The 22,652-nt window shown below is 51.9% G+C and overlaps 10 protein-coding genes across 10 annotated transcripts; 5 read left to right on the top strand and 5 right to left on the bottom strand.

Moving 5' to 3' along the window:
- Window positions 1-2,072: 2,072 nt before the first annotated feature.
- Window positions 2,073-3,770, top strand: J4E84_003406 (uncharacterized protein; the record flags this gene model as incomplete). Its single annotated transcript, XM_049386018.1, has 4 exons — window positions 2,073-2,096; window positions 2,153-3,157; window positions 3,209-3,572; window positions 3,631-3,770. The coding sequence occupies 4 exons, from the start codon at window positions 2,073-2,075 to the stop codon at window positions 3,768-3,770; spliced, it is 1,533 nt and encodes a 510-aa protein (XP_049245867.1).
- Window positions 3,771-3,973: 203 nt separating this feature from the next.
- Window positions 3,974-4,861, bottom strand: J4E84_003405 (uncharacterized protein; the record flags this gene model as incomplete). The annotated part of the gene is made up of 1 exon (XM_049386017.1): window positions 3,974-4,861. The coding sequence occupies one exon, from the start codon at window positions 4,859-4,861 to the stop codon at window positions 3,974-3,976; it is 888 nt and encodes a 295-aa protein (XP_049245866.1).
- A 515-nt stretch (window positions 4,862-5,376) lies between these two features.
- On the top strand, window positions 5,377-6,386 carry J4E84_003404 (uncharacterized protein; the record flags this gene model as incomplete). Its single annotated transcript, XM_049386016.1, has 2 exons — window positions 5,377-6,206; window positions 6,272-6,386. The coding sequence occupies 2 exons, from the start codon at window positions 5,377-5,379 to the stop codon at window positions 6,384-6,386; spliced, it is 945 nt and encodes a 314-aa protein (XP_049245865.1).
- A 272-nt stretch (window positions 6,387-6,658) lies between these two features.
- J4E84_003403 (uncharacterized protein) lies at window positions 6,659-7,787 on the bottom strand (the record flags this gene model as incomplete). The annotated part of the gene is made up of 3 exons (XM_049386015.1): window positions 6,659-7,199; window positions 7,260-7,546; window positions 7,638-7,787. The coding sequence occupies 3 exons, from the start codon at window positions 7,785-7,787 to the stop codon at window positions 6,659-6,661; spliced, it is 978 nt and encodes a 325-aa protein (XP_049245864.1).
- A 911-nt stretch (window positions 7,788-8,698) lies between these two features.
- J4E84_003402 (uncharacterized protein) lies at window positions 8,699-9,720 on the bottom strand (the record flags this gene model as incomplete). The annotated part of the gene is made up of 2 exons (XM_049386014.1): window positions 8,699-8,926; window positions 8,986-9,720. 2 exons carry the CDS (start codon window positions 9,718-9,720, stop codon window positions 8,699-8,701), a joined length of 963 nt encoding a protein of 320 aa, XP_049245863.1.
- Window positions 9,721-11,580: 1,860 nt separating this feature from the next.
- J4E84_003401 (uncharacterized protein) lies at window positions 11,581-12,284 on the top strand (the record flags this gene model as incomplete). Its single annotated transcript, XM_049386013.1, has 2 exons — window positions 11,581-11,899; window positions 11,951-12,284. Coding segments are annotated over 2 exons (653 nt in total), but the record flags the coding sequence as incomplete, so codon positions are not given.
- An 825-nt stretch (window positions 12,285-13,109) lies between these two features.
- On the bottom strand, window positions 13,110-13,913 carry J4E84_003400 (uncharacterized protein; the record flags this gene model as incomplete). The annotated part of the gene is made up of 1 exon (XM_049386012.1): window positions 13,110-13,913. One exon carries the CDS (start codon window positions 13,911-13,913, stop codon window positions 13,110-13,112), a length of 804 nt encoding a protein of 267 aa, XP_049245861.1.
- Window positions 13,914-15,998: 2,085 nt separating this feature from the next.
- On the bottom strand, window positions 15,999-17,378 carry J4E84_003399 (uncharacterized protein; the record flags this gene model as incomplete). Its single annotated transcript, XM_049386011.1, has 7 exons — window positions 15,999-16,500; window positions 16,546-16,809; window positions 16,864-16,886; window positions 16,936-17,006; window positions 17,059-17,095; window positions 17,145-17,170; window positions 17,231-17,378. 7 exons carry the CDS (start codon window positions 17,376-17,378, stop codon window positions 15,999-16,001), a joined length of 1,071 nt encoding a protein of 356 aa, XP_049245860.1.
- A 1,117-nt stretch (window positions 17,379-18,495) lies between these two features.
- Window positions 18,496-20,227, top strand: ZEB1 (Zinc finger E-box-binding homeobox 1; the record flags this gene model as incomplete). The annotated part of the gene is made up of 2 exons (XM_049386010.1): window positions 18,496-18,740; window positions 18,790-20,227. 2 exons carry the CDS (start codon window positions 18,496-18,498, stop codon window positions 20,225-20,227), a joined length of 1,683 nt encoding a protein of 560 aa, XP_049245859.1.
- A 353-nt stretch (window positions 20,228-20,580) lies between these two features.
- Window positions 20,581-21,699, top strand: J4E84_003397 (uncharacterized protein; the record flags this gene model as incomplete). The annotated part of the gene is made up of 1 exon (XM_049386009.1): window positions 20,581-21,699. The coding sequence occupies one exon, from the start codon at window positions 20,581-20,583 to the stop codon at window positions 21,697-21,699; it is 1,119 nt and encodes a 372-aa protein (XP_049245858.1).
- Between the last annotated feature and the right edge of the window lie 953 nt (window positions 21,700-22,652).

Below are 22,652 nucleotides of genomic sequence, written 5' to 3'. Positions count from 1 at the left end.
GGAGTTTTCGAGATGTTTGATCAGAACGCTGGGACGGCGGCCTCTGAGATACTTTATGTTGTGTATCTAGAGGAGCAGTGGGTGGTGCCGGTCCTTGGTCAAGTCCGAGTTCAGACTCTGGCTTCATCGCCGGCTCTTTTGGACGTTGTGTCTCCTTACATGTCGACAGCGGAGCAATCTCTTGGATGCCCTTCTTATTGTTCTTGCTGAACCAACTGCCGAGACCACTCTTTCCTCCTGATCTTGAGTCTGACGAGCTCGTTGCATCTTGACGTTTGCTGCTGTGCGTGCTCCCGGATGACTGCGAGGTTGCCGAGAAAGACCGTCTGGTCGTATCGTCTTCCTTTGCTCTTCTTGCTTTGCGAGCTCCTACTGTCTCGGCATGTTGAGGAGGAACATCAAATGTTGGAAACATGTCGACTATCTCGATACGGTGCCCTCATCGCCTTCCAGGCGGGGATCTTCGCTCGATAATAGTTCATCGTTTCGGCATGTCACAACACGTACCACCTGTTAGGCCAGCCCGTTCGCGGAAAATAGTCTCAATCTCGCCAACTGAGCCGGCTAGCGTTTTTAGCGTAATGATTGCAGTTTGGTGTTGGGTGTTCCAAGTCAGCGGTGGTTGGTGGCCTTACAGACCAGCGACACCAGGGCGCCCGGTTCCCACCGAGAATAGCGCCGAAACTAGTGCGGAGGTCCCCATCGATAACAGGGCAGATGACGATCAGCGCAAGTGACCTTTCCCAACCCACACTTTCGGAACTGACAACCCAAACCAGAGGGGTACTGGACGATGATAGTACCAAGATCTTCCCTCCTCCTGCAAATCGCAACAACACACTCGCGCAAGCATGTCACTCTTTACCGCCTATGCAGCACCGACACGTACTCTAGGCACATGAAGACGGTTTTATCACATGTGCGCCACCAGCCACTTTTAGCGTCTGCTAGATGACCGCTTACCTTCCCCCTTCATGAAAGCCCCGGGAAGCGGCACAGCAGCCATTGGATCGAGCACGTCAAAGCCATCGTTGGGACTTCTGCGACTCGTTAGAATTTCTTGGAAGACCCGACAGTCAGGTACCTTTCGTTCCTGATGTCCAGTAACCAAGTCAGATTCCTCTGCCGATGCGCCATCGGTCTTCGACCTCGGGACCCTTTAGACTCCAAGACCGCAACATCGTAACGACTAGACTTATTTGCGACATGCACCGCACACAGTCAGTCTCGACAGCTATGGAATTAATGCCGCTGAGATGTTGACGGAGGTGGTGCAAAGCATACACGTACATGGCACACCACGTCACTACCACGTATCTATCGATTGCTTGACTCGTTTTCGCTTCCTGGCTCAGTTGAAGTTATCTAGACACTGTGCTAATGCCAGTGGATTACTCGGTGCGGCCCACAACCCGGAATCCGACGACCACAATGTAGTGGAGGTGACATAGCCAAGGCGGACGGTTCTTCAGTGGCGTATGCGCGGTTGCATCCCACCGAGGGACGGCTTGGATGAGAAGATGAAACAGCAACACACCTAGCCGTTCGACCTGCCATAATGGAGCGGCGGATTTTTAGGCATATAGTGTCTTCCACATTCGCTTAACGAGAATCCATCTCCGATCACGGAGGATGCCTTATGTGGCTTACCGCGAACTCCTTACGGGATCGTTGCGGGCACCTGCATGACGCGAGCGAGCCTGCTACGCTCCATCCCCTGCACTAGGTGTAGTCTCCGTATCTTCCTCTTTGAGCACGGCAGGTATATCTGGGGATTGATCTCCGTCGTTACCTGGGGTGTCGATGGTCTCGTAGTGCTACACCATTCTATCATACCCGTTGTTTTGCTTTTGGCCTCTCAAAATGGGCTTCATTGAACGAAACAAAGCTGCTCTCAATGATGTGGTTTCCGCTTCATTTGTGGGCAGATATTTTCATCTTGACGGATCAGGGCATGTAAGTCGTTCTTGCATTTCCAACATAGCACGCAATACTGACCATCGAAGCCCAATGAGATCAAGAATGCGCGGTTTACGACAGAGCTACGGGCTGGACTGACGACCTTCTTCACCATGGCATACATTATCGCTGTCAACGTAAGTCACCCAAGCTGTCAAAGTGGTACGTGTGCTAACGGAACCACCACTTGTAGGCATCCGTCCTCACAGACTCCGGTGCGACATGTGTCTGCAACGATCCTGTCGACCCAACATGTATCAACGATGAAGCCTACTCCCTCTGTCTCCTCGAAATCAACCGCGACTTCGTTACTGCTACCGCCGCCATCGCAGCGCTCGGCTCGTTCCTCATGGGCCTCCTTGCAAACCTTCCAGTCGCGCTCGCACCGGCTATGGGTCTTAACGCGTATCTGGCATATCAGATTGTGGGATTCCACGGCACAGGTCCCATCGATTACCGTGTCGCAATGACCGCTGTTTTCGTCGAAGGCTTCATTTTCGTTGCGCTCTCCCTCGCTGGTATTCGCCAATGGTTGGCCCGCATCATTCCTGCTAGCATCAAAGTCGCATGTGGTGCGGGAATCGGTCTCTTCTTGACACTGATCGGACTTTCATACTCTGCTGGTATTGGTGCCATTACAGGAGCTAAAGCCACACCACTTGACCTTGGAGGTTGCCCTACCGAGTACCTCGACCCGGACACTGGCTCTTGTCTCTCACACAAAGCCACCAACCCGACCATGTGGCTCGGCTTCCTTGTAGGCGGTGTCTTCACTGCCCTGCTAATGACATACAAAATCCGTGGCTCAATGATCTTTGGTATCGCATTGGTCTCGATTTTCTGCTGGCCTCGCGACACTTCAATCACCTACTTCCCACGCACAACAGTTGGTGACAGCCGTTTCGAGTTCTTCAAGAACATTGTCGCTTTCCATCCTATCAAACACACTTTGTTGGCACAGGATTGGGATCTGTCTAACGTGGGCGGGCAGTTTGCTCTGGCCGTCTTCACTATGCTTTACGTCGATATCTTGGACGCGACGGGTACTTTGTACTCCATGGCTCGCTTCTCGGGCGTTGTCGATCCTGATACGGGTGACTTCCCCCGTTCGACTATTGCGTACTCAGCGGACGCTATTGCCATCTCCATCGGTTCCCTCTTTGGGTCCTCACCTGTTACTGCCTTCGTTGAATCCGGTGTAAGTACCACATCCGACTGCTTTGAGTTTCCTCCATACTAACATCTACAGGCTGGTATCCAAGAAGGCGGTCGCACAGGCCTCACAGCAATTACCACGGGTATCTGTTTCTTCATCTCCCTCTTCTTCGCACCAATTTTCGCCTCCATCCCGCCTTGGGCAACAGGTGGAGCACTCATCTTGGTCGGCTGCATGATGATGCGCGGTGTCTTGGCCATCAACTGGAACTATCCAGGCGATTCTATCCCCGCGTTCGTCACACTCATGTTCATGCCTTTCTCCTACTCCATTGCGTACGGTCTCATCGCTGGAATTATGTGCTACGCCATCATAAACACCACAACATGGGCTCTCGGTGCCATCTCAGGCGGACGCCTACTTCCACCCGACTATGACAACAAAGAATACTGGAGCTGTAAGTCTCTCCATATACTGATTTCTTCCCAAAAGCTACGCTAACATTCTCATTCCAGTCCGCTCAGATTCGCCACGCGCTCAGCCTTGGTTCATCCGCGCCATGAAGGGCGACAAGAAGTTCTGGAGGCCCCAGGATACCGACTCGTTTGAGTTGGAATCTACAGAGGCACGCGTCGAAGCCCATACCAAGGCTTAAAGAATTGTTCTCGTGATTGTCTTCGCGATAGACCGTTCGTACGCCTCTTCTGATCTTACGATACCAAAGTTTAGTGTGATTGCGGTTATAGATTCGCTTAGATAGACTAATTAGATATAAACTTGAAGACATACAACTCAACAACCACGTTCGTATGAAGACTTTCAAACAGCTGGATTGCCTTCCTTTAGGCACAGGTTCCCCTACTCATAAAATACCAAACATCTAACCTCAATACTCTGCCGACCCGGTGCGTCCTCCGGCGTATTCGGATCCGCAAAAGCAGTGTGTGGTGTTCTAACAGCCACACCGTCCTTGCCGTGAGACATGCCCTCCCCAAAACTATCATAGCACTTGAGCAAAATAACTTCCTCAGGCGTCATATCTTTCTGGTAGTAGAATTTGTGCTGGTCGTTCGCTGCCACCGACATAGTCTCGCCCTTAACCTCATACCCTTCTGTGGAAGTATGGTTGTTTGGGTCGGGGAGGACTTCCTTACCCCGGTCGTCGACGTCCATGGAGTCGGCGCGCTTAGGGTATAGGAGGTTTGTAGCAACGAAATCGGATGTTGATGTTGTTCTCCAGTCTATCATGGCGAGGGGGTGGTCTGAAGCAGGATTCTCAATGGGTCGCCATACGTTGATGATTTGGTAGCGGCCTTTTACCCATTCGTCGGCTTCCTCATGAGAGAGATGGCGGCGTACACGTGCTTCTGCGGCGGCTTCGGTCTGGTCTACATGTACTTGCTGGACTGGTTGCCTGGGTGAGTTCTTGTCTCGTCTCCGGATAGTGTGGTCAAAGATGACGACCTTTTTCACGCCAGGCAGCTTGTTGCGTAGCAAGGCTTCGACTTCGGCGTAGTAGCCTTCTCGTACTGCTGCGTCGTCTGTGAAGGCTTTCTCTTTGGCGGGATATTGGTAGACGGCAAAGCCGGAGTTGTCGGTGTTGAATTCATGTTCGTGGCCTCGTAGATTGTTGACGGATCGCTCGTACCATTTGTGCGAGAAACTGGTGCCCGGACCGTCTACCTTGGCCCAAGGCTTTCCGGAATAGGAGTCGGTGTCGATGTGGGAGAAGCTTGCTGTGGTCATCTTGGACGTTTGAGCTTCAGATCAGAGAAGACGAGTTTGCGCGCGGCTTCCCAGGTATGGGGTGCAGGAAGCTGTCTGATGTAGCTTTGGGAGGTGGTGGCTGTAGCTGGTTCGGGCTTCTCTTGTAAAAGTTGCAAGTCTTGTGGCAGTGCTCATAAGAGTGGTTCTATCGTGATCAGGTTGAGTGGGGTTCTTAGTTGAGAAGTAAGAAGGAGCTGATGCTGCAGGTGTTTATGTACGCTCCACTGCTTAGAAATGATACATGACGCCATACTGAAGTTTGGCCGATGTGCTCATGAACTAACCAATCAGATCTCTCCTTCACGCCGACCGTGAAATCGTCGTGAGCAGTCGCGTGCTTTGGTGGCGAAGACGATGCTACGTAATAGGCTACATCCAGACTGTGCGGACTTTTCCTATACCCGATTGGCTGCAGGCGACTTCCCCGCAACCCTCAGTTCGGCTTCAACATGTGTGCCATCACTGTCCGATGAACTTCTGTCTCCTCTCACACTATGCCACGATATGCCGTCAGCGACGATGACGAACCACTCGAGGACAAGACGGCTGCTCTTACGCTCAAGAACAAGAAGACAGAGCGCATGAAGCGCAAGAACGCGACGAGACAGCAGAAACGCGACGCCATCGTGAACATAACAAAGTTGCCGACCGAGCTCATCCTCGAGACGCTCAAATATCTCCGTCCCCACGACGTTCTCGAGTTCAGCTTCGTCAACCGCCGCTTCCACAGCATCGCCGAGGCCAACGCGAACGTCATTGGCGACGCCATCATCGCACGCCGCTACAACATCCTCATCAAATGCCTCCCCACCCCCCGACTCCTCGCCGACGTCGACGCCCCGATACAAACCCTCCTGATTGACCCCGCGCGCCAAAAGCAACTCAGCATACACAACCGTCCATACCAACACATACAATCGCCAGATCCACACCAACTGTGTACATGTCTAACCTGCATCCTAACGTGGAATAACCTGGGATTGGTCCTCGATTTTGCACACTGGCAGAACCACCTCGACACAGGCACCCCGATACCCATCATACCGCGCGGGCAGTCACCGGAATGGAATCAAGAGCTCGTGGCGCGCAACGCACGTATAGCGCGCAAAGCGGTAGACAACTCGTTATGGCACGCTGCAATTCTAGAACGGCACCTGGAAAGTACCACGCGAGCTATACGGCGGCACTCGAAGAACAGGGGGAATAAACGTGTCCATGTGGAAATGACGGAAGCGGATGCTGCGGAGGAGACGGATGCCTTTTTGGCGAAACATGGACCGCCGAGTTTGGAGTTTCCGTATCAGCGGGATGAGTATTATATGCTGTAAGTCATTTTACCATCCGTGTCATATGTGCACTTAGGCGCAAGTTTTGTTGACAAGATGCCAGGGAAGCATACCTACCTAACCGGTGGTGGAGAAAGCAAGAATCATATTGGTTCTATACGATCAATGGGCAACACGAACGCGATCTGGAACTTGTCCAACGCTTCGCGAAGCGGTAATGCAATATCCTGGGCTCTGCGAGCACAGTATAATCCTCGCGACAGTGCGATGGAAGATATCGAGGCTTTGTGTTGTGTAGCGCTATGCGAAGAGATGAGTATTCGTATATAGAAGCAATTCGCTAAAGCGCAGACAACGCATGAACCAAGTTCAAGAGACAACGCCTAGCCCAACCGCAATCCCAATGCAAGGTGATCTAACAGCTCGAAAGCAAAAGAAGCGCTCATATGCAGAAACAATGCGACGTTACTGTCCTATCCACAGTCTACCTCTAGTTCAACCGCTCCGGCCCACCACTAAAGCTATAACCACTCCCGCTGTGGCTGGGCGCTCTGTCCATACCCATGCTACCAAGAGGCCCCGCAGCAGCCTCCCTTCTAAATTCTTCATATCCGCCCGGACTCAACGCGTCCACGCCGGCAGCTATGCTCGCACTGCTGTCTCTGTACTCTGCATACGGAGGCACAGCTCCCCTGCCACCGCTGCCATATGTTCCGTTCCTATCCTCGCCCCAACTCAGCGGCCGGCCTGGGTGCCTACCCTCATCCGTTTCTGTGCTGTGCAGCAACGCGTATTCGTCTTCTTCTTGGTTTCCGCCGCGGTCGGTGCGGCGATCGAGCGAGTCTGACGAGTCGCGGCCGTTTGCGGTTTCGATCTCGGTCGACCAGGCTGCGTCTTTCGGGTTGTTGTAGGCGGAGTCGCCGGAGGCGTAGTGTGTGTTTTCTGATGAGGATTGGTAGGGCATGACGCCCTCGCGGAGGTATTTGTGGAGGTAGTAGCCGGATACGCCGGTTGTGATGGCAAAGAAGAGGCTGTATGAGGGTTAGTAGACATTCTTGTTCGTTCGACACCGGGGTTGCAAGGGTGCTTACAAGACCATGACACCGACGCCTACAGCGGCCTTGCTGACCTTGCACTTGGCCTCATCTCCGTATAAAAATGTTGTGCAGTTGCGGTCGTCATCTGCAATCTTCTCCTTCTTGGCTCCCTCTTTGATACCGTGGGCGTTCCACATGGCCACCGAGATGAAGGCGGCGAACCACAGGATAGTGTATAAAGCGTCGACGGCGAGGAAAGCGTAGGCGGAGGCGAAGCGTTGGGCGCGCGACCACATGGGTACCATTGTGAGGTAGATTATGGCGGGAATGGAGACGAAGCACTGCGAGCAACCCTTTGTCAGCCATGTCCATATTGACGTAAGAGACCATCTTGAAAATGATACTGTATAATAAGGACAGAGTGCAACTTACCATAGCAAAGAAGTACTTTGTAGGTCCCTCAACGGGGCCATCCTTGGTCATAACAGCGATGGTAAGACACGCGGCTATGAAGACGAAGATGGCCTGGAAGACATGTGCCACCACCTTGCACTTCTGGATATACGACTGCGGTATCCGCATCTTGTGTGGACGTGTCTATGTCCCCGATCTCAAAGTCGTAGTATGCGTGGAAGGGCGCGGAAAGGCCAGAAGAGTGAGCGTAAACAGACAGCGGATACGTCAATACGGGTAGGTAGCCTCCGGTTCTACCGAGTCTGCTCTCTGCGTCACGCAAATTGCTAAACAACAAACAACGTCTTGAATTCGTGTGCGTAAAGAGATGCGAAAACAGAACCGCGAAAGAATGTCGTAGTCTCCTCGGACAACAATGGAAGGGCGCAGCGTCGATGTCAGACACGGTTCGAGTCTCAGCCTCACTGCTTGGTGGATCCCGCAAGCCTGCCAAACTGCCCAGTCGCGTCCCCGCCGCGCAGCCCGCTTCTTCGCTTCTGCAGGGTTTGTGCCTAACCCGGCAACCACACTGTAGCGGCGCTGGTGGATATTAATAGAGGGCGAGAACGGATACCGACTGAGTTAGGCGGTTTAAGGGCTAGGGATGGGCGTGCCTGGTTGAACCGTTTGGCGTTGGCGTTGGTCGCTGGTTGCTATGGGTGCCCAGGTGAGGGCGATGACGTGGGCTCTGGGCGACTCTTGTGCATGCACTGCCAGAGTCGAACAATGCTGCAGTGTTATCCCTTGCGTGTATGTTCTGCATTTCACATATTTATATTCACACTTGCGCATTTGTTGATCGATGAATGTGCCTTGCCTAGACACTTGACCTCGTGTTCGTTCAGCTTTGCAGCTCACAGCCTCCGCCTAGCAACGCACCACAGCTCGAGAAACGCGCCACCACAGGATTGTTCACCGGTACAATGCTGATGCTCCAAAGGGCTTCCACTTTCTTTGCGCATAGATGTCTTCCGCCTAGCGTGTGTACACAGCGAGTTCTGTCACTATGATCCGTCTGTCACGCCAACAACAACTGCATCTCAAGACCAGTTCGCATGCTCTTCAACCCAGTTATCCTTCTCCAAACCGCCATCAAGGAGGTACGCCTGAGCAGTCGCATTGCCCCTCCACTGCCATTCCAGGTACGCGACAGCCGCTTTGCCCTGTTTTCCACCATTCGTAGCTGCAAAGGTGCCGTCGTGGCCAGTATCGAGGTTGGCCCTCAACTTGGGAGTACCCGTGTTGAGGAGAGCGTAATCCTTCTCCGACTATCGAGAATTAGCATTGATCGAGACCGGAATCTGTCTGGTCTTCAAGGTAGACTCACCGTGTTATACCCCATATCTTTCGGTCCTCCGATCAAGTACACCATAGGCACCTTGAGCTCTTTGAGTAGGTATCTCCTGTCATCCTGGAATATAGCAATGTTGAAGAGCATGATTCTCTTGACTCTGTCATCGTGGTACGCTGTCGACATGGACTCGAGACCTCCACAGCTATGGCCTGCCGTTGTGACTTTAGTCAAGTCGACGTTTCCGTATTTCTTCGCTTTGCCGGCGAATGCCCAGTCAAGAGAGTCGCGCATATCTTGTACTTTGGATTGTTGACCAGCCTGAAATCCGGAGCCATCGGGTGTGCCGTCTGCAGCGATAACGTATCCATAGCTGGCGATCTCTACCAGCAGCCGCTCGTAGATGCCGGCATTGAGACCGCATCCGCCGTTACCCCATGCGATGAATGGGAGACTAAGGTTGCCAGTCGGAGGGTTCTTGGGTGCGAAGATGGTGTGTCTCGGTAGTGTAGAGTCGGTCAACATTTGCGCTGGGTAGGGTCCCGAGCCAGACGTCTTCGCGCCATTTCCTTTGGGGGACTCAGGGCCGGTTCCACCAGCGCCGGTATATTTGGGTAGCTCAGAGAGGGATATGGAGAAGATACCGCCTGCGAAGTCGCCATCACCTTTAGCTGGGAAGTTTCCAGGTGCGGGCGTGAACGTCTGTGCCAGAGCGACATTCAAGACGCTGGGCACAAGGCCAAACAGCGAGAGCAGGGCGGAATTTAGCATATCGGCAGCAAGTCCAGGTGGGTCATCGAGTCGTGGTTGCTATTTCAGCGACAGGCGTTTTCATACACCCATCTTATATGTGAAGTTCTAGCGGTATGCGTATGAACAATGCTAGTCCTTCGCGCAAAGCCCATTCTGTCAGGTTTGCCGCGGCGTCGTCGATCTGACCCATTGACGATACTCGAATAGATGGGGAAGACCGCCAAGGAGACCGAAGTAGATTAATGGTTGATTGGCAAAATACTGATTGAGGAGAAAACCTGGGGAAATCGAATGCATGTTAGTGGGGACCAAGAGTCTCGGATGATACTTCGGTAAATAATTTGGTGATGAGTTGAGCCGCGGCAAGCGTTTCGTTAGTTGCTCAATATAGCCGCTGGGAAGCCAGATCTTCGCAAAAGATCAGCACTCAGGTTCTCTGATCGTCATTTGCGAAAGAATCGTGACTCTGGCCAAGTTTGCATGGACTGCACGTCAGAAGCATCAAAGGCCTAGAGCAAAGAGAGGGAATGAAGTTCTCGCGAAAGAAGGTAAACCTCCATGTCAAGGGTTATGTATGAGCCCGAACCACGTACTGTTCCATTGACGCAGCAGCGAGAAACAGCAGTCTAGCCTGACTTCACTGTCATCGTGCAAAGACGTGTGCATGTCCTGCTGAACGTCGCGATTCGGACCTGCTGCGATGGCGGTCAACTGTGTCCTTCCGAAGAGCCGCAGATTGCTCTATAGGCCGAGTCTGAGAAGCTCAGCTCGCACGATGACTGGTGACGTTTCTCTTGGCAATTGTATAGAGGATGCGACGATGAAAACTTGACGCGTCCTTCAGCCCCATGCCATGTATGTGATGCTCTCGAACGCGTTGCGTTCAAGGCCTTTCGCGAATCCAGCCGACGTGTCGCGCTTCCAACCGACGTCCATTAAGCACAGGCAGTGCTAGGAGGCTAGTCTTTGTACTGACGTATACAAGCTAACAGTGGTGCGACCGCTTCCTTCCGACGGGTATGTTCGGGGGATGTGAACAACGCGTACTTCGTATAGCGGTGCTTTTATGAAACGTGGTAGCCAATCGCATCTCGCGCGCGCTCTGAGAGATTGTTGTGGAGGAGCGTGATGACTGAACGGCCGAGATTCCGCGATTCCATCTCCTGCTGTCGCATAAATACGATGCCAGTCATGTTCGCTACACCAGCGGCAGCTCTACCCATCGCAGGCGTCGGTGTCATCGGGATATGTAATAGACATCACAAAAAGGAAGTACAGCTGCACGCTGTGCGACGCAGGTTGGGTGGTTGAGGAAGACAGACGGATCGCGTGCGCCGCATTGAAGCTAAACCATCGCTTAAGCAGGCCTCGGCTGATCGGCGGGATGCATGGCACGAGCTCAACCCTCACATGCCCTCGTCGACCGCATCGCAATGAAGCCATTCTGATATTTGACAAAAACCATCGACCATCTGTAACACCATCGCCACAGGGCTTGTCGGAGCGCCTGATGCGCTTCGGTAATCACTTGGCAGCTCGCCAACCCGAAGAAGCTGCCGCTCGCGTACGGTGTGCTATACTAATCAGAGTCGCCCTTGCCCGCCTCCTACTGTTTTGTAATCACCAGGTTACAATGGAAAAAGCTGGTTCCCTTAAAACAGCGCTATGGCATTGTCCTCTGCGGACAAGATGTACTCGGAGTTAATTTGCGTAGCTTCAGCGAGGGAGTCGTAAAGCCACCGGCTATGATGGTTTCGAAGGTTTGATTAGGCATTTTTTCTCCAGACTTCTCCTGGGCGTGCTCACCCCACGCTTACTGACCTCTCTGCATAGCTAATACCTCGCTACACTGTTGATGCCAACGGGCAGTGGAACCATATGCCTTCGCAGTTCCGACATACCATACCATCCGAGCGCTTCCCTGTCGAAAAGGGCCGATACGTGCTGTACATCAACTACGTCTGTCCCTGGGCACACCGAACAACCATCGTACACGCTTTGAAGGGGCTCGAGGATGTCATAGAGTTGGTGGAGGTCGATGCAAGGGACGCATCGCATGGCTGGTTCTTCTCTGGGCGTAGCGGGCCCAAGAAAGACCCCGTGTCTGGCGCGAGATGCCTGAAAGAGATCTATCTGAAGGCAGATCCAAGCTTCAACGGGAGAATCACCATCCCTTTGCTGTGGGATCAACGCCAGGGTAAATAAGTTTGAAGGTTGGAGAAACAGATTGTGGGTTAACATCGTTTAGGTACTGCCGTCAACAACGATAGCGCCGACATCATCCGCATCCTGTTCGACGCATTCGACCCTCTTCTTCCTCCGGAGCGTCGCGAGGTCAACAAGGGTGTGGCTGCCTTCAGACCCCCGCATATTCTGAAAGAGATGGATTGCCTTCTCTTATGGGTATTCGACACGATTAACAACGGCGTGTACAAGGTCGGCTTCGCGACATCGCAGGCATCCTATGATGAACATGTCAGCAAGCTCTTCCAGTCGCTGGATCGTCTGGAGGATCATCTTTCACAACCCAAGCACTACCCCTACCTTTTTGGGCAACATATCACCGAGGCCGACGTTCGCTTGTACACAACGCTCATCCGCTTCGACGTGGCGTACTATCCCTTCTTCAAATGCAACTTGAAGATGATACGTTTGGACTATCCGCGTCTTCACGCGTGGTTGAGACGCCTTTATTGGAGCGATGGGCCTGAAACAAATGGTGGCGCTTTCCGGACCACCACCCATTTCGATAGGGTATGAGGGGAGATCCGAAATGTCGCGGGATCATCGCTAACTTCATCAGATCAAAGAAGGATACGCATCTGTGACTGCCAGTAGAGGCGTTGTACCGATTTGCCCGATGCCTCCAATCATGCCCTTGTAACGACCGTATGTTTGTAATAGCGGCGCTTTTCCCACTTCCCCATTCAAATATCCAGCGCGGTATTCTGACTGCATCGACACGCCACGATTTACGTTTGTTCTGCAGCTTTCATCACTATTCCGGCCTGACCGAGATCTTTGCGCCTACATACCCATTATGCTATCTTTTCCAGCTTACACTGAACTATCCTCTGCCTTGCGCGAGATTCATCACCTGATTCAATCTGCCTGTCCGTAATGTTTGCGATGTCTCATTTTGCTGGCTTACACACGTCCAAAACCTGCCTCCGTGACAAGTACCCAGGCGCCTACGTTACAGCGAAAGTGCGAAAAAAGAAAGTGCATAAGCAGGCTTGAGGAATACGTGGAGATTTCTGTAAAGCATTCGCCTAGGCAGAATAACTGTGAGAACCTCGGCGCTATTGTATTATACTCCTCCCCGCAACATGAGAACCCCTTGTAGTTGGCTATGATCGAAGTCAGGAAAAGATTGAAGAGATTTTGATGCATTAACCTGGCTAGCCCTAGAGCCTAAACCAGTCAATGTCCCCAAGATCCACCTCTTCAACCTCCTTTGCTTTCCACATCCGTGCCCGCCTTGCCACCGCCTCTGGATGTTCCGGTGGCGCGACTTCGGGCCCCGATTCTGCCGGCCTCCAGCATCTTCCGGTCGGATGCTCATGAAATTTGCAGCGGTTGTTGAGCATGAAGTCGTCCCAGATATCGTAGTAGCGCACTCCTTTGGGGAATGTCTTTATCTGTTCGTGGACGTGGTGCAAAAATTGCTTGTTTGTTCTGGCCAAGATGGAGTTGAAGCATCCGGGATCCGTGCTCAGCGCGATATGAAAGGCGAGAAGGCGTTCCAGGTTGGAATTAGGCACGTTCTCCACCGCTTTGAAGACGCCATGAAACAAGCCTATATCAGAGCCTGTTTGCGCGTCGAAATTCTCAGCTAGTGCATCCATGATGGCGTCGCGAAAGTCGGCGCACCGCGCGCGGCTCATTTCAAGGCCGAATCGATAGGCGGCCAGCATCGTTTTGGTGTCAAGATTTATTTCGGTATAACCTGGTTGTATTGTCGCAATCTTACCGGTTTCACACCAATGCTCGTATACAGATCTGACTGAGAGAGGCTGCAATAGTTGGCTTGCCGGGACTCGGATAACTGGGAAGTATCTTCCGGGCTCACGGTGTCGGTCGGGACCGCGATGTTCTATTGATTGTCTGTAGAACTCTTGTGTTTCTGCGTCCTCTTCTGGGAAGCAATCCCAGTAGCATTCTCGATCGACAATTATGGCGTTGTCTGACGGGGCTTTGATGTCGGCCATGGATGGGTGTGTGTTTGTGTATTGCATGTTGGGTAAAGAATTGAGTGAAGCCTTGTGAAGACTGGAGTGAGGTATATATATACATTCGGCAGTATATTATACTTGCGGTTTCTCTCATGGGTGAGAGTATCTTTTCGTCTGGGTCGTCGATGTTGCGGAAGTTGTAAGTGGCTCGTTTCGCTCTGCGTCATCGCAGTACCATGGAACATATACACTCGCATTCGCTATGATCTGTGCTCGGACTAGGTGGCGTACCCAATCAACTGCGTTATAGTAAGCGATAATTGTAGGATCCATGGCAGCATGCAGCTTCCGCAAAGCAACGTCCGCCGGGTTGGCATTACACGTTGACAATGCCCACCATCGCCCAGGATTCCAGAAGGGGATTCCTGGTGTTTTGGAGATTAAGATCTATAGCCGCTCGCAAAGTTTGCTTTGCGAATTCGGAGATAGTAATCATCAGGCTCTCTTCTCCATTAAGCTTGAGACTCTTTATCGTGAGCCACCAGATCTGACCAGCAGTTTTGTAGTCAATTTTTTGACTAAACAAAACAAACGCTCTAGTTGGAATAAGCGAAACATCGTAGTATGTTACAGCCGTGTGCTGTTTGCATACATGTCCCACTCCAGAATCGGAGCGCAATTTGCCGTCATCGTGAATATATCTCCACGCATGTCCAGGATTTAGTGCATTTCGCAATGCAAGACAACCCAAGCTGGGGTGAAAAAAACTCGCGCCAATGAGATAATTCGAAGCCGAATTATCGTCGTACATCATCTTTAGAAGTGCCACAAAATCGGCAAAATGCTCCCAAAGAGCAGAGCCCTCATCCCCTACACGGGATGTATTTGGTGCACTAATCAGGCCAGTACGAAACCCTAACATGCGTAGGATAATTCCATGTGCAAGTTCATGCGTAACCCTATACTTGTTTAACATACTACAAGTAAAACAGTTCTTATACTAATGCAGTATAATGTATAATGATAGATGATATAGTAGAAGAGAAAGGAAACTCAAAGCTTACAGGTCACTGCAGTGGGCAGCATTGTTGAAGACTCTAGTGCCATCACCAAAGACAGCCTGAGATCTTTTTGGCTTCCAAGCGCCTCCAATTTCATTCATACCATAGTGGTATGAAGCCACCAATGGTTTGTCACCCACGCCGATTTCGTGCCCGAAGGCCGTCTTGAAGAATTCAACAACTTTTTCAGTCGTTTCGTAAAGCGCCTTTGCGCTTGCGGAGGCATCATCGGCTATTGTCACTGGCGGATCATGCTCATCGCGACGCAAAGCTCCAGGCAGTTGTTTGTCGTCGGCTTTAAGATTGCGACCTGTGATCGCATTTTCGTGATCATATATGCGCCATCTTGGCTTCACTGGGGTGCCACCCCCTCCACGTAGATGCACGTTCTTAGGTGACCGCGGTTCGCCACCAGGGCTACGCTCAGCTCGTCTTTTGAGCGGCGATTCACATTCAGACGACTCTGTTGCATTAGGTGAGAGGTAGCAAGCCTCAGGGTTGTACTGCATAGTGTCTTCCTCCTCTTCTAGGCAGGCAATCTGCCTCCGCATCGCCTCCTTATCCTCTATCGGTATGCGAGGATGGTCAACGAAGACGCGCAGGAACTCGAGGGACGGCTGGCAGCACTGCATTGTGTGATTTGAAACGGAATGGTACGAAACTGAAAAACGCTACGAAACGCAAGGACGGTACAGTAGGTATGGCTCGTGGGAAATGGAAAAGCGGGACGACGGTGTTGAGGCTCAGAACGTTTGTTGCGCAAGGTTCTAAGCCTCTCTTGAGTCGAGAAAGCGCGTCATTTGCTCAGCACTGCTGCGCGGCGCCGAACGCTCCTGTGTGCCTGCCCAACATGTGCTGAGGAAGTCTTCTCGTTTTAGGCACTGCGCCTTCTGTACTCATCGAAGGCGACGCTTCCCCGCAACAGAGCATTACGATTGCGACTTCTAGACTAAACACGACGCAGATATGCATAAATTGTTCATGGTGGATTAACCAGTTGTAGATGCGAGCTTTGCTACGTTGCACTAGTATGATATTGAACGAAATGCGAAGACAGTGACTAATTATTTGGCCTGCTCAAATCTTCCCGGACACGAGAAGAAACAGTCACCTCGGTTCTCTTTGTTATAGCAGCAACATCGCCCATTATGAATTCCTCGCTTCCTCTCTCAAAAGGCCCAGATACATGCGTCGCTTGATGGACACCGCTCCCAAGCGGGATAGAACCTTGCCTGGTACTGCGTCTCGACCTTAGGGCGTACAAAGATTTTGATCTTGTTGCCGAGTTCCCATATGAGCTCTTTTGTGTCTTCTCAACGAATGACTTGAAGAGGGGTGCCAGTGTCGGTACCGACGCGACGATGATACCCAAGTTGTTCTCAACAGTCGACCACATAATGAGACTGCTAGAGTCGAGGTAGTTGGCGAGATTTCGAACGGTTCGGATGCGAAGGACTTGGATGATCGTGATGAATGTGCCTAGCGCGAGGAGGCACAGTAGGGCGACTTTCTTCCGCTTCTGGATATGGCTCTTGAGGAGGACGGGGAAGGGCAGGAACATGCTGTCGAAGTAAGCTTTTGCTGACAGACGCGAATGAGGCACTTACACTACTATGTCGAAGACGATGGTCAAAGATGCCATGCTGGTGTAAAAGGGCACGGCTGGCAGGCACTGGCCCCAGGTGATGGAAGGGTCCCATTGTTTCGCGGCCGGCTGGCAGAGGTTCGTTTGCACGACCAGGAAGCAGATGTGAAAGAGTATGCACGCGACTATTACGGTGATGGTAGCGTTGCGCGACGCGCCCTTTGGCATGATACGTAGATAGGTCAGCAGCAGACTAAGTTTGAAGCCCAGTATACTGGTGATGTAGCTGTTGCGGATGTCAGAGAGGCGTAGTATGGTCGTGTCGCAATTATTGTCTTACAATGGTGCACCCATGTACTGTATCTAGTTTGGTCAGGATTGGAATGTGTTCACTTGCGCGGGTAAGACTTACAAGTCCAAAGTTGAAGAGGTTTTCATCGGGCATATCCTTCAGATGCTTGAGTCCAAGTCCCCATTTGGTTTCTGGTATCGCACCATCAGTCTCGATATCACAGCACTTGTGCAGCCAACGTACGGATGATAGTTACGACAGCGAAGCCACAAGATGCTATCTGCGCGACTGTCAGTCCCATAACTACAGGAGGGACCCGAATTGCTCACCCAGGTCACAATTAGTATCCAGTCATCTAGCGATGATAGATGCGTTAGCTATGTGTCGAGGAAAAGCTGGATGCCACGTTACTTACCGGCTCCAATGGCTTTGGTTATGCATCCGCGCACATAGAAACGAAGGGTCAGAACCAACAGTGACACTGCTGTGAAAACGATTGCGATTGCAGTAATTTGCGGCCCCTCGTTGGCGATATCATCGGGAGTGTTGTAGGTCCAGCCCATCGTACTGGCTTGCTCACGGCGGTTTCGTTCAGAATAGGGATTGAATAGTACTTTGCACAGGTTAAAAACCGAACAGGCCTGAAGCCTAGGTTAGGACGGCAATGCGCAAATAAGAGGACGTAGCGTCAATGTAGGTCTCAGAGTGTTTAGCTCTCCTTTGGTTGAGGTGGTAGACTTTTCGTCTCTGGGAGAGAACACATCAGAATACTAGGCATTGCGACTCAGCGTCTACACAGTTCCGACCTTTCCCAGCGTATTGGCAGTCCAAGAGGACGAAACCGCGTGGGGTTCAGCGCGGCTCTTACCCGGTCTATCATAACCCCGTCAGGAAAGCATGCCTTGATCGATAGCAAAGGAGACTCTCATACGAGGTGAAACCTGTAAATATTCCCAGTATTGTCCGAAGTTATAGTAGCCTAACAGCTAACGCACATGGTTGCAATGCAGCCCAAGTGTTGGCCGGAAGAAAAGACCTTCTTCTTAGAGCTAGACCAAATAATACCAAGGTATATTGGTAACGGTAACGGGAAACGGCTTCGGCACTGCTCGGTGAGATATCTCCTAATTTTAAGGGTCTAGAAAGACGATATGGGACGATTGCATCTCGCCTGGAGAGCCGCCGACCCGCCCTCGCGGTGGACGTGCTCGGCTGCATCGGAGGTTTCTCAATGCAGCAAAGGCGTGCGCGATCCCTGTTGATAGATGCCGAAGGTCCAGTACAAGCCCCAGCTTCCAATTGATGGCAAAGTCGCCGTCCCGCACCAGCACCGCGACTCCGACGATACGACAGCTATTCATCAATCGCTTGTTCATGATGAGGCGCGCTCTCCTTCAACAACCTGTGTTCCTCTGCATATCTCTGTCAGAGGTCTTTTTCGCGTAGACTCAGATCCAAGGCAATCGGCGCCACGGCCACAAAACGGGGTCGCGGTATCACCCCGGGACGGTCCACCCCACCGGACACTAGATTTGTAGTCCCACAACTGCTCTAGCTTGCTCGCCACTGTCAAGCGCGGCGCATGCAGGGAGCCTGAATTTCTGTTTATATTAATCCGTATGTCTGGGAGATTGACATTTTCCAGGTCGCAGAACTTTATCTTTTTTTTCTGCCCTGGAAATGCGTTCCTACATCCCAGTCCTCGCGCTTCTTGGCGTCGTTTCTGCTAACCCAACCCCCAATCAATGCAAATCGTTCCCAGGAGACAAGTCATGGCCTTCGCAAGCAGAGTGGAACAGCTTGAACAAGACGGTAGGCGGACGTCTAGTGGCAACCGTACCACTCGGAGCTCCCTGCCACGTTCCGACTTTCGACGACGCGACTTGTGAAAGTCTGAAGAAGGATTGGCAGTTTGAGAAGATCCAGTATGTTCCAAACACGTGCTTTGAAGACGTCGCTCTAACGTTTAGTCAGTTATGAATCGTCTTCATCTGTAATGGCACCTTTCTTTGCCAACCAGAGCTGCGATCCCTTCCAACCTCGAGACCGCCCATGTGAGCTCGGGAACTACGTCCGTTACGCTGTGGATGCGTCCGGGCCTGCAGACGTCCAGCGAGCGATCGTGTTTGCTGCCTCCAAGAATATCCGTCTCGTCATCCGCAACACGGGCCATGATTATCTCGGTCGTTCCACAGGCGCGGGCTCGCTAGCGGTGTGGACACACCATCTCAAGGAAATCACCCATGTTCCGACGTTCAAGGGTTCAGAATACAATGGCCCGGCTTTTAAGATTGGTGCCGGCGTTCAAGGTTTCGAACTAATGGCTGCTTCCCGAGACAAAGGCTTGGTCGTGGTTGGAGGCGAGTGCCCTACTGTTGGCATCGCTGGCGGTTACACACAGGGTGGTGGGCATTCGGCTATCAGTACTAGCTTCGGTCTCGCTGCCGACAACGTACTGAACTGGGAAGTCGTAACGGCGGGCGGAAAGCTTGTCAATGCGAATACGAAAGAAAACGCGGATTTGTACTGGGCTCTCAACGGCGGCGGTGGCAGCACCTACGGCGTTGTGGTTGGGATGACTGTCAAAGCGCACAAGGAAGCTGTTTTCGGCGGCGCTTCGCTGTCGTTCTTCACCACGGACAACGACCAGGACGTGTTCTATGATGCTATCCAAGCGTTCCACGAAGAGCTGCCTGCCATGGTAGATGCCGGAGCAATGGTGGTCCATTACTTCACGTCTTCGTTTTTCATGATCTCCCCGCTTAACGCCTACAACAAGACGGAAGCCGAAGTCAAGGCCATGCTTGCGCCTTTCGTCGCTAGGCTGGACTCCAAAGGCGTTAAGTACACCGTTGAATATAGCGAGTTCGACACGTACTATGAGCACTACGACAAGTACTTCGGCCCCCTTCCTCTCGGTAACATTCAGGTCGGCATCGCCCAGTACGGTACTCGCTTGATCCCACGAAGTGTGGTGGGCAACATCTCCGAAACCTGGAAGGCTGTCGTAGAAAAGGGAGTGACCTGGATTGGAGTCGGGACAGATGTGAAGGCGTTTGGTTCGGAGAAAACAACGTCGGTCCACCCGGCCTGGCGCAAGGCAATCGTGCACGCGACCTTAACACTTCCATGGAACTTCACAGCTCCGTGGTCGGAAGCGTTCGCAACTCAGGACAAGATGACGAACGAAATCATTCCTCTTGTTGAGGCTGCAACACCTGGTAGCGGATCGTACGTGAACGAGGCCGATTTCCGTCAACCGAATTTCCAGGATACGTTCTGGGGCCAGAACTACGCCAGGTTGTTGACGATCAAGAAGAAATGGGATCCTTCAAGTCTATTCTACGCCACTGTCGGCGTTGGCAGCGAAGCCTGGACTGTTCGGACCGATGGTCGCATGTGCCGCGCCTAGTAGCTAGTTCCTGTTCTGTGTCAATATGAAAAACTGCGTACAAGTCGCGCTGTCCATCTGGAACCTTTGACTGATGAACAGGTAGGTCATCATCGACCTCGCGTGTGGAACTAACATCGTCGGCTCAAGCAATTCCCCTTGCATCACGATGGATCGAATAAATTAATAGTCTTTATGATAGAAGTCATCTCCACAACGCTGGTAGCACGCGTGTGCAGTTGAAAACATGCAAAGGCCGTAGCGCGTCCTGAACGCGTCCAATTCAGGTTCTCGAGTGGGGAAGCTAGCGTCAATGACGTACACCAGGGGATACCCTGCAGCCGCCACAACTCCGAGAAAATCAACTAACAATCATGCCTCCTAAAAAGTTGAACAAAGATGGGGGCAAGAAAGATGAAGAGAACAAAGAGTCTAACAAGCCCGCCGTTTCCGAAGAAGAGGTGCGGCAAGAATCTGGGAAAGCCGCCAATGCTGCCCTCGCCGCGCAAAAGAAAGCCAAAGAATTGAAGGATGCAGCAGCTGCGGCCAGCGATCCGGACGAACGGGAAAGGCTGACAGAAGAAGCTACAAATGCACACATCGAGGCTGAGTCATTTGGAAAGACCGCAAAATATCTTCGTTCGGGCGCTTTCCAGGGCATGGCAATGGGCACAGGCCTTGGTGTCGCGCCTGGTGCCACTTTGGGCGCTATCACCGGGACTTTGGTTGGCGGCATCTCTTCAACTCTGCTTGGTGGGATAGGTGCTGGAGTAGGTGGAGCGACAGGTGCGCTTCACGGCCCATGGGTAAACATGGGCAAAGTAGCAGGGAAGGGAATGAAGAAGCTCACTAGTTTCCTCCCGCAATGGGCAGCGAGCGAAGAGCAGAAGAAGACGCTGGAAAAGATGATGGGACAAGCTAACGAAGAAGAGATGCCCGGGACTGAAGAGCTTGAGAAGTTCAAGAGTGAGGGAGGTGGAGGTCAGGCAGATGAAGGTTGGATGGAGAGTGCGAGGGGCATGATGCCAGACCAGAAAGAGGTGTCAGACGCAGCTAAGGCTGGTGCGCAAGCAACGGGCGGAGATTCGGACTCAAAGCCCAGTGCGAATCAGTCTGAAGAGTCACCAAGCGGAGATTCAGCACAAAAGAGCGACACTCAAGGTCGCAAGAAGCCACGGAAGCTGAATGCGAAGCAAGATGATAGCGAACCACAATCAGTCGAGACGGACAGTATGCGTAATGATGCTGGTGGAGCATCTAACGCAAGCGAGAAACCCGATACGCAAAACGCGGATAACCAGAATGACCGGGAAAAGAAACTCGACCAACGAGAGAGTGATCTTAATCGACGACAGGCAGAGCTAGACGAAAGAGAAAAGGCCCTGGCTCAGCGTGAGAAGGAACTGGATTCAAAGCCTGACGGTGATGCCACGGAGTCTACTTCAGCGCCGAAACCCAAAGGTCAACCGCGCAAGCTCGCAAGTAGATCGTAGATCTTTAGGGTACGCTAGACAAAGGACCGAGCTCTGAGTTATCCTATCGACCGTATGGCATCTTGGGATTTGAATGGTCGCTGCTATGACAGGGCTGCTAGGGTCATAGTGATGTTAGTAAGTTGACGATTAGTCGGCACGGGTCGCTTCAACCACGGGCGTCAGCATACGAGAACCAGAGTCTTTCGATTACACACAGCTACAATATCTGCATCAAACCTTTCTTGCATCTTTCGCTTTCGAACACCTCTCATTTTTGCTTCCAAACACCCTCAAGCTTTTTCGAGCTATATACAACAACAATGTCGCGCCTGCCCTCTCCCGGTCCCGATACCTTCAGGTTTCTCGACCTTCCAGCCGAACTCCGGCTGATGGTATACGAGCACATCCCTAACGAAGTCTTCCGCCACGAATGTCGAGAGATCTTTGCTACAAAAAAGCCCGGCTTGTCTCTTCAAATCGCTCAAGTGGGAATCGCCCTCCTTAGTACGTGTCGGCAAATACACATCGAGGTCATCGAGATCATAAAGAGAAAGCAAGCACTCGCAGCCTCAATACCCATTCAAATTGCGCTGACAAGATGGGACGAGCGCATTGTCAAGATATTATACATCTTTTACCGGAAAATATACATCACACGCTGGGATTTGATCGGATCAACGTCGATTTATGCGAAACTCAGCTTACCTGGTAACGAACCTCTCTTGTCTGCCTTCAAAAGACTGATACGAGCACTTCCAAATATTGAGTTTGTTCTTGATTTCCCGGATATGGACTTGTATGCCGCAGACATGCTATCAGAAATAGCATGTTACGGTTGTTTCAACTTCCGCACTACCGTCCGTGTACCGCCTGGTTCGATTTCAACGATAGTGTTCAATTATTTCCAAGGCATCCGAGGCCTGGTTGTCATGTGGGATGAATGAAAAGACTGACTCATAGATGGGGGGTAT

This window comes from Alternaria hordeiaustralica (genome assembly GCF_023758085.1).
Source record: "Alternaria hordeiaustralica strain BMP 2776 chromosome Unknown scaffold_5, whole genome shotgun sequence".
Classification (NCBI taxonomy): domain Eukaryota; kingdom Fungi; phylum Ascomycota; class Dothideomycetes; order Pleosporales; family Pleosporaceae; genus Alternaria; species Alternaria hordeiaustralica.
The sequence above is the reverse complement of the archived record's forward strand: the minus strand, read 5'-3'. Positions and strand labels throughout refer to the sequence as shown.